This window comes from Sphaeroforma arctica (assembly GCF_001186125.1).
Source record: "Sphaeroforma arctica JP610 unplaced genomic scaffold supercont1.1802, whole genome shotgun sequence".
NCBI classification, from domain to species: Eukaryota; class Ichthyosporea; order Ichthyophonida; genus Sphaeroforma; species Sphaeroforma arctica.
The window spans coordinates 3,116-11,197 of NW_014038756.1; the positions used below are offsets into that span (position 1 = coordinate 3,116).

The 8,082-nt window shown below is 44.4% G+C and overlaps 1 protein-coding gene across 1 annotated transcript; it reads left to right on the forward strand.

Annotated features, from left to right (window-relative positions):
• Positions 1-279: 279 nt before the first annotated feature.
• Positions 280-1,968, forward strand: SARC_11640 (hypothetical protein). Its single transcript, XM_014294268.1, has one exon. It carries the CDS (start codon positions 337-339, stop codon positions 1,351-1,353), a length of 1,017 nt encoding a protein of 338 aa, XP_014149743.1. The 5' UTR covers positions 280-336; the 3' UTR covers positions 1,354-1,968.
• The last annotated feature ends 6,114 nt before the right edge of the window (positions 1,969-8,082 follow it).

An 8,082-nucleotide genomic window follows, 5' to 3' on the forward strand; every position in this document is an offset into this window, starting at 1 on the left:
GGGATGTCTGCTATTTGAAAGTCCCCAGTATATTCCAAATTTCCAGTTTTGACAGAATTCCACAATTCACGTACAAAATACGCATCACAGCGTTTATGACCCTGTGGGTGATAATCATTTTTGGGCCGATTTTGGATTTGGCGAATAAGGACCGAACTTTTAAAAAATTCGAGGAACCTTAAAGGTTCTAAAAAAAAAAAGACAAAAAATGTACAATCGCCATGCAAATCTTTACTATAAATGAATCCTCATAATCTGTTTTTCGAAGAGTTCATTCTGAACAAAACGAGGGGTTATTTATATTCGTAACAGGAGACTGTTGTCAAATAAATAAATATGGGACTTCAAACTTCAGAATATAGACGACAATATGTAAAATTCCTATTCACTCTTACTGCATTTGCGTTCGGGGTCTATTTTGGACATACGATCATTGTCAGTTCTGTAGATCCTAACTCCTTAGAATTGCCGAGATGCCCAAAAACAAATACCCCACCGAAAACGGTCTATGAAGCTCGACAGAACCTTGCTCAGAGTTTAATGCAGGTTTGGGAGCTGGATAAGGATGAAGAAGCATTCAAGCAAGGCGGAAAATCTGCCCCTCGCTCCATGTTGGATTTATTTATATCAGAGGTAGCAAATAGTGAAGTGGGTAGAAGTCTCGGACCGCGCTGCATAGACTGGTCCGCGAGCTACATAAGCAGGTTTCCGGGTTGCGAAAAAAATTATAACTACGAGTACAGTATGACACCTAAATTTCGCGAAGCAACAAATGACACCATAGGCCTTGTGGAAGGTGATTTGGGGGAGTCCATGGTGCATGTACCTACCGAGCTGCTAGATTTTGCCATTGTTACGCAAGTGTTCGAACATATACCATATTTCTGGAAAGCCATGCCAAATCTAGCACGTCTCGTTTCCCCCGGGGGCGTTGTTCTTTTTACAGTACCATTTTCATACCAATATCATTTAGTTCCAGGTGACTTTTATCGCTACTCACCTATGGCTATTATTCATATGTTTGAAAGCAATGGGTTTGCTGTTTGTCATTTTGCGTCTGACGGTCTGCGAGCCCTTCAGATGCAAGCATTAGCGCTAAATCTGGAGGACATCGAAAATCAAAACGAATATTTGAGCGAAACGCAATCCAAATGGTCGTTGACTGTCGGTGCTTCGAATTATTATATGGTCGCACAGAAACTATTACCCGGGTCTGATGTATGCACTTTAGGTCACATTGATAAAATAACAAATGAACTGACCAAGAAAGATGTTATCGGCAAAGGGGGATTCTGGCCATTAAAAGTCAGTGGACAGGAGGCATTCAGTGGATCGTCGACGGTGAAGGGTTAATATGGCTTACACTGCTACCTTGATTCGATGACTTCGTCGTTGGTAACTCTAATACTGATTGTTTCCGAAGTATTCAGCTGCATATTTCGGGGCTTAAATATCAACATGGAGGCTGTTATTGTTGGTCGGTATTGGAGGGTTGGTGGGGAAGGTTGAACTGGCCAACAAAAACCTGTGGGTAGGAAAAGATACAATAGTCTCTAAATTGCTTAGGGATTCAGAAGGTAGGGGTGACCGTGGTCATACGTAGAAGGGTAAAATGTGTATGCGTACGAGCAGTTCAAGTGCAACAATCCTTACTTCCTAAACAGCCAACTTAATAATGTCCTATGTCGCGATCCGTGAACACTAGAAGATTGAATTTTGATATGGGTCAGACTTCAGGTCAGGCCTAAAGATTTGCCCGCCACAAAAACAGTATCGTGTAGCATAGGTACTTTGTGTGTATATAATTGTATCGATTGTGAGCATGATTAAAAGTGAATTTTGTATCTATAAACACCACTACGTTGCATGTAATGATTGTGTAGTTGTTAGTATTGCCCAAAAGTGACATCTATACACAGAACTGGTCTTATAATGGAGGATAGAGGTCAATAAATGTGAAAATAGCGACTTAATGCACATCGAGTAGAATAGGATTTCATGACCTCGGCTAGGAAGCACAGTGGCTTGCAAATGCAAGTTGCGTACTTGCGATGACTGCAATAAGTGTATGCGATGTGGATGTCAGTGTAGAGGTGAAGAAACAGAGGCTAGTCGCAATCTGAAAAGGGGGGCGGACCCATAGTAGTACTCTAGCATAACAGTACATACATAGGCAATCAAAATCACTAAAAGCACAGCAGTTAAACGGACGACATAGAAGTTCCCAGCTGAGTATCTACCATATATAGAAATAGAGGCAATGAATGCTAATAGGTCAGTAAAGTATGGCGTTGTGTATAGTAGTAGTCTACAGCATCAGATTAGTAGCGACGGAGAACTATCCTGAGGACTACCACTAAAAGCACAGCAGTTAAACGGGCGACATAGAAGATCTCAGTTGAGTATCTACCACATATATGAAAATAGAGGCAATGAATGCTAATAGGACAGTAAGGTATGGCGTATTGTATAGTAAGTAGTCTACAACATCAGATTGGTAGCGACGGATAACTATCCTGAGGACTTTCCGTCAGAAGTACTCATCAAGAAGTTGCGTATCAGAAGACTAAGGTGAAGAACCAAGAAAGCAGGCGTTGATGTAGAAGCCACGTCACATATGGATAGCAATACGAGGCGGTCAACACCATTACGGCTCGGATAGACTCGGACGACCAGCAAACGGAGCAGGGACACAATCGCAAACGACCATACACAAAATCTGAGCTCTTACACACGTCCAACGGATAGTTTATCTAACTTTCTATGGTTGCTTCGCGGTATATGCTGTCTATTTCGTGTAGGAAATTATATACTAGCTATTCAGAGTGTTACAATAGTTATCCAGTATAATTGGCTGTACATATGTACTACAACAGCATATGAACACACAGTCAATTGTCCTTGCTTATGCGGTCGATGGGCATTGAATGCACATACGCTTGCACATACGCTTGCTACCTATGAGTGTTAATTTTGCTCATATATGACGAGTTTGAACTCTGAGGGGTTGCATGTGGTGATATAAAGACGAGATAGGAATTCAACAACGAAGGAACTATCGCTTTATCGCCAATGTAGGCTATCATACCGGGGTTTGTAGGTTGTATCCATACGAACCGTCTAATTTGTCGGGAGTGTGTTCTAACATATGGTCTTTTGTCGTTTCTGGGGCTTTAGGATAATAATGTAAGTAAAAAATTGGGCCCCATACCTTTCCCGGATTTATCAGAATCAAGACATGTTCGTTGCAATTGTAATTCGGTAGGAGATACAGGACAAACAGGTGCCTATGTCCTAGGGACATAGGACAGGTTCATGAGACCGTACTGGACAATACGACAAGTCTGCTTACTCCAATTAGGGTACGCATTATTGTCGTTTCCACCTATTCTGTCAATCACCCTCCGGTTAGCGGCAGCTAACAGGCCGGATTCAACCGACGTAAACTTTCTGAATTTGAGAGGTGTTAAGACTGCGACCACTACACCTGCGACGGAGTCTTGCGACTGCGACTCTGGCCTGCGACAATACGCCTGAGGCTTTCGCCTGCGACCACTGAGTCTGCCGCTCTTGCCTGGAGCGAGCCGCACACGTCTTGAATTTCCGAGAGAAAAAAAAAACACAATTCAAAGAATATCCAATAAAACACGGCTGGGGCGCCACAGATACCAAAAGCGATTCTTTAAAGAGGGTAGCTAGTAAATTGTGGATATATCCGCACAGGGTGAGCTGAGGGCTGAGGGCTGAGGGTGAAGGGTGAGATTTCACGATAGACTCTTTCTCCCTCACTTTCACTCAACACACACACACAAATACGCACTGTTGTTCAGTCACACACGCTCACACATAAAACACACTCACCCACCGGGGAGAGGGGGCGGGGAAAGCCCCCCCCCCCGGCCTTTTTTTATAAAAACAACTTTTCTTTTCAGCCGTCAACAAATAACGGTCTAGCGTACCCACAAAAGTATGCTCTATTTTTTGAAACAAAATTCAGTTTCGGATCCCTCAGGGACCTCTTTGGGGCCTACAAATGAGGAAAAAACGTTCCGGACAGAAAGCGTTCCGGACAGATTTCAAGTTCAATAAAAGAAATAGGGACTCTACAGCTACGCTTTCGGTGATGAACATCAGACAAAAACTTCATATGAACACGATAAATTCTGACAGAATCTTTGATTCAAGATGACAGATATCATTGCTCGATCTCAGTTAGTTGTACAGATACCATACAAAAACTGGTTACCATTTCATCGCAATAGCGTAGTGCGAACGGATTTAATAACATATATGGATATGATCAATTTAGTAGGCTGATGCGTTGGAATATACTTATAGTGATGCTTGACAGGATTGATATTACCTCATGTCTCGGAATTGGGGAAAGTATCTACTGATACTTCCGTTACAAAACCAAATATTGATCGAAGTCAGTGTGCTCTTCATAAACAGAGTACTACTTTTTTACTCCTATTTGTATTACATTGCGAGCAAGTATTGCCTTACATAGTGTTGCAGTATATATACAAGCGCACTACTAAACAAAATTGAAAGTTTGGTGAGGTAATCCAATACGTTCTCACAAATGTGCGATTGCTGGTAGATCTGCCATACCCTGATATCAACCAGCACTATGCATCACGACGACTTTCATAATCTGTGCCGCATGTATGTCTCATCGTTTAGTGTAGTACATATACAAATTGTTAGGGATAATATTATTTATTTCAAAAATGACAAGTATGTATGTTACAATATATGGACATATGGTATGGCTCTCATAGTCGCTGTAGTGGTTCAGGAAAGATTGATGGGAAAAAGTGGTCAGTAAATTCCCGCTTAAAGCTTGGGCCAAGTGAGTCGACAATGGAAGATATGCGCTGAGTCAATTCGGGCCGGTGTTGACAAAACACTGTTACTATCGAATGTTCCATATATTCGCTTGCTGACCTACTATGTAGAGTACCCACCTCTGTGGTACGGATCGGGTCTGCGCCGTGTAGTGCCGCGGAATGAGTTAGTGCAGAATATGAAATACCGAGAAGGACCAATTTATTCGTCATAATCCGGTCGAGGAGCGAGGATGGGGGTAAGCCAATGCCGCACCAAACCACGGATAAATTCGGTATGTGTTGGCTGGCCTGGATCGGAAGTATCACAGGCGGAACCAACAAGCGCGATGATTTGGTTTGAACTGAAATTTGGAAGTAGTACTTCAACAGCGTGATTAACCTGGGGAACATCTGTTGATGTGTCAGGGACGGGTGAGGGTACGGTGGTTCTTCAACATGCTGGAGAAAAGATCCAAGGTGTTCGTGGAGGGTCCAGATACCGTGGAAGTCGTGGCACTCTTGTATTTGCTGAAGGATGTCAGGGCCAATGGGCGGCAGTTTTGGGCCTACCAGAATGCGTCGAATCAGTTGTTGGATGTAGGTAAAGTGGCTGGTAGTGAACTTGTGGCTACCGGGGCAGACAGGGCAGAGACAGCCGTCGATGCGGTAGTCGAGCAATGTGAACATATACGTATTCGTTACAATCATAGCACAGAGCCGGATTGATGTAGACTCCAAGCAGCGATTGAAGCTGTCGTGTCTGGCTGTGTCTCGGTTTGAGGTTGGCGGTTTACCCATAACCAGTTGGTAGTAGTATTGGCGCCCGGCCATTGCCGCGATCGCCTTGTTGGTCCAACGGTTTGTTGAGTTCTTCATGATGTCGTCACAACGTTGGCAGAGGGCTACACAGTCGGGTGTACACCCGCCCGTGGTTTTGTGTACAGTTTTCAGGTGAGCATAGATACTGTACGGGAAGCGCAGTGATGGTTTGTCGTGGGCCCAGGCGGGTTGCGTCAGAGGGGTAAGTGGATTTCCGAGGTAGTCCGCGAATGGTCGCGTGGGGAGCAGGCCGCAAAAGTGAAGTAAGTTTGTTTGTTGTTTGGGAAACCGAGGGTATTTAGTGCCCGTGATGATGGCTGCTGCTTGGATGAGTGCTGAGTCAAAGCGCTCAAACAGGGGGTCCAACGCATCCTTCCATATAGGCGGAGCCCAGGCAATAATGTTCAGGCCATATGTAGCCGTGGATAGGATGAATGTTTTGAACATCACCAGTCGGTTGCGGGGGTGTCGCCAGCTGAAGCCATGGAAGCCATAAGCGTGGAAAGAGGCGATACCCAGTGACAATGCTGCTGTAGTAAACACATCAAAATACGATACTAAAACCTACTGAGTCTCCCTGAGGCTCAGTGCGGTGTATTTATTCTTATATTTGAGTGTCTACGTGGTCTACAAATAATTCACCTCGTGTGAATTAATTGTAAACTAATTCTAACTCCACACCGACAGTGGTTTAAGGGGACTTTTACCACACTCCCCTCAAGCTCAAGTGTCACCAGTGATTGAAGAGCTTCAAAATAAATGACCTCTTGAACTATTGAAATTTAACATATAAAACTAGTAGTGTAAATTAAACAATATATATATATATATATAAACTTATGAAATCCTTCTGCTGGGTAATTTCGTGCCTTGGATACTGGTCTTTTGAACCATCCCGGCTGTGCTGGTATATTTTCACCCCCCCCAAAAGCTAGGGTATCCGCTGGTATGTTTTCACCCCCCCATAAGCTAGGGTATCCGCTGGAGTTATACTCGCCTATAAGCTCGAGTTGTGGAATCGTCGTTCGCCTCTACACCGTTGTGAAATCTCACGAGGAGAGACAAAACTCCGATCCGGAAGTAGATGATAGACATCTAGTATTCATCAACGTAACGTTGGAATTATTGTTGTTGTGCCGCTTTCTTCTTCTGCCGAGTTTGCTCGGCTTTGTGGTATGCCGCGATGTCATTCGGATCATCAAAAGCTTCGGCTGACTCCCAAGTTGGATTACCATCCCGCCAGCGAACCAAGTATTTTGTATTCCCTGTGGAATCATTCTGTCTATGTCGAATGATGTAACGGAACGAGGAACTATCCTGCCACATATGATCTTCTAAAGGCTTTTCGGTGGCTCTATGGACTAGTCGCAAAAGTTCCACTCTAACTGGTTTACCTTTGAAAGTATCTGGAAGTGAACCATCCTTGTGTGTCAGTTCATATCCTTGTCCCTGTCTGGCTTTGACAACGTATGGTCCAAACATTGGTCGCATTGCTTTGGTTGTGCGACCTTCGGACCGTACCATTACCACATCCCCTGGTTGAAAGGCGATAAAATCGTAAGCATGGAGGCGGTCAAACTGCCTGGATAGTGTATCTGCGTATTTCTGCGTGACCTTGTAAAGCGTCGGCAAGATAGGGTCGTGCAAACGATCCAGCCGGTGTGCCCAAGCCTCATTGGTGACCGGCTGATTCCCCGGAAGGTCATCCGTGAAGTCAGCAAACGGAACATGACGGCGACCGAAGTAAGCACTGAATGGTGCTGTCTTGTGTCGCCGAGATATTCGGAGGTTCTGGCACAGCATAATAAGTGGTAGCCGGACATCCCATGCCGTAGGCAAAGATTCACATAGCTTGCGAACTCCTTCGTGTATGTCTCTGTGTCTTCTCTCCGCTGCTCCCAGAACCTGAGGACGATATGGTGGCGACTTCGCATGCATCACTCCAACTTCTTGAGTTATTAATTTAACAATCTTGTTCGAAAACTCGCCTCTCTCGTCTGATTGAATTTTCCTGGGAAAACCATGTTCCCCAAACACCTCCATAAGTTTCGATGTCACCACTTCTGCTGACTTTGTGGCCGTTGCTCTCAATATCGAGTACCCCGTTGCTATATCCAAGACGTGCAATATATATCGATTTCCTGCTGCTGAAACAAGTGGCATTGGAATCATGTCGACTTGAATATGATCCCACGGATACTTTGCCGTTATATCTCTGTCCTAGACATGTGCGACAGTTTCTTCTAATTGTTTGTGCAAGTTCCAGAGCGTTAAGCCACAAATGTCCGTTCTGCTGTAGTTGAGCAACTGTATCTTCTGCTCTATGATGCCCAATCTCATGCTGATACAAGGTGAGCTGTGTGCGGCGGCTTATCTCTTCCTCATCTGGAGAATCCGTCATGGCTACTTCCGAGGTAGCGATCGATACTAG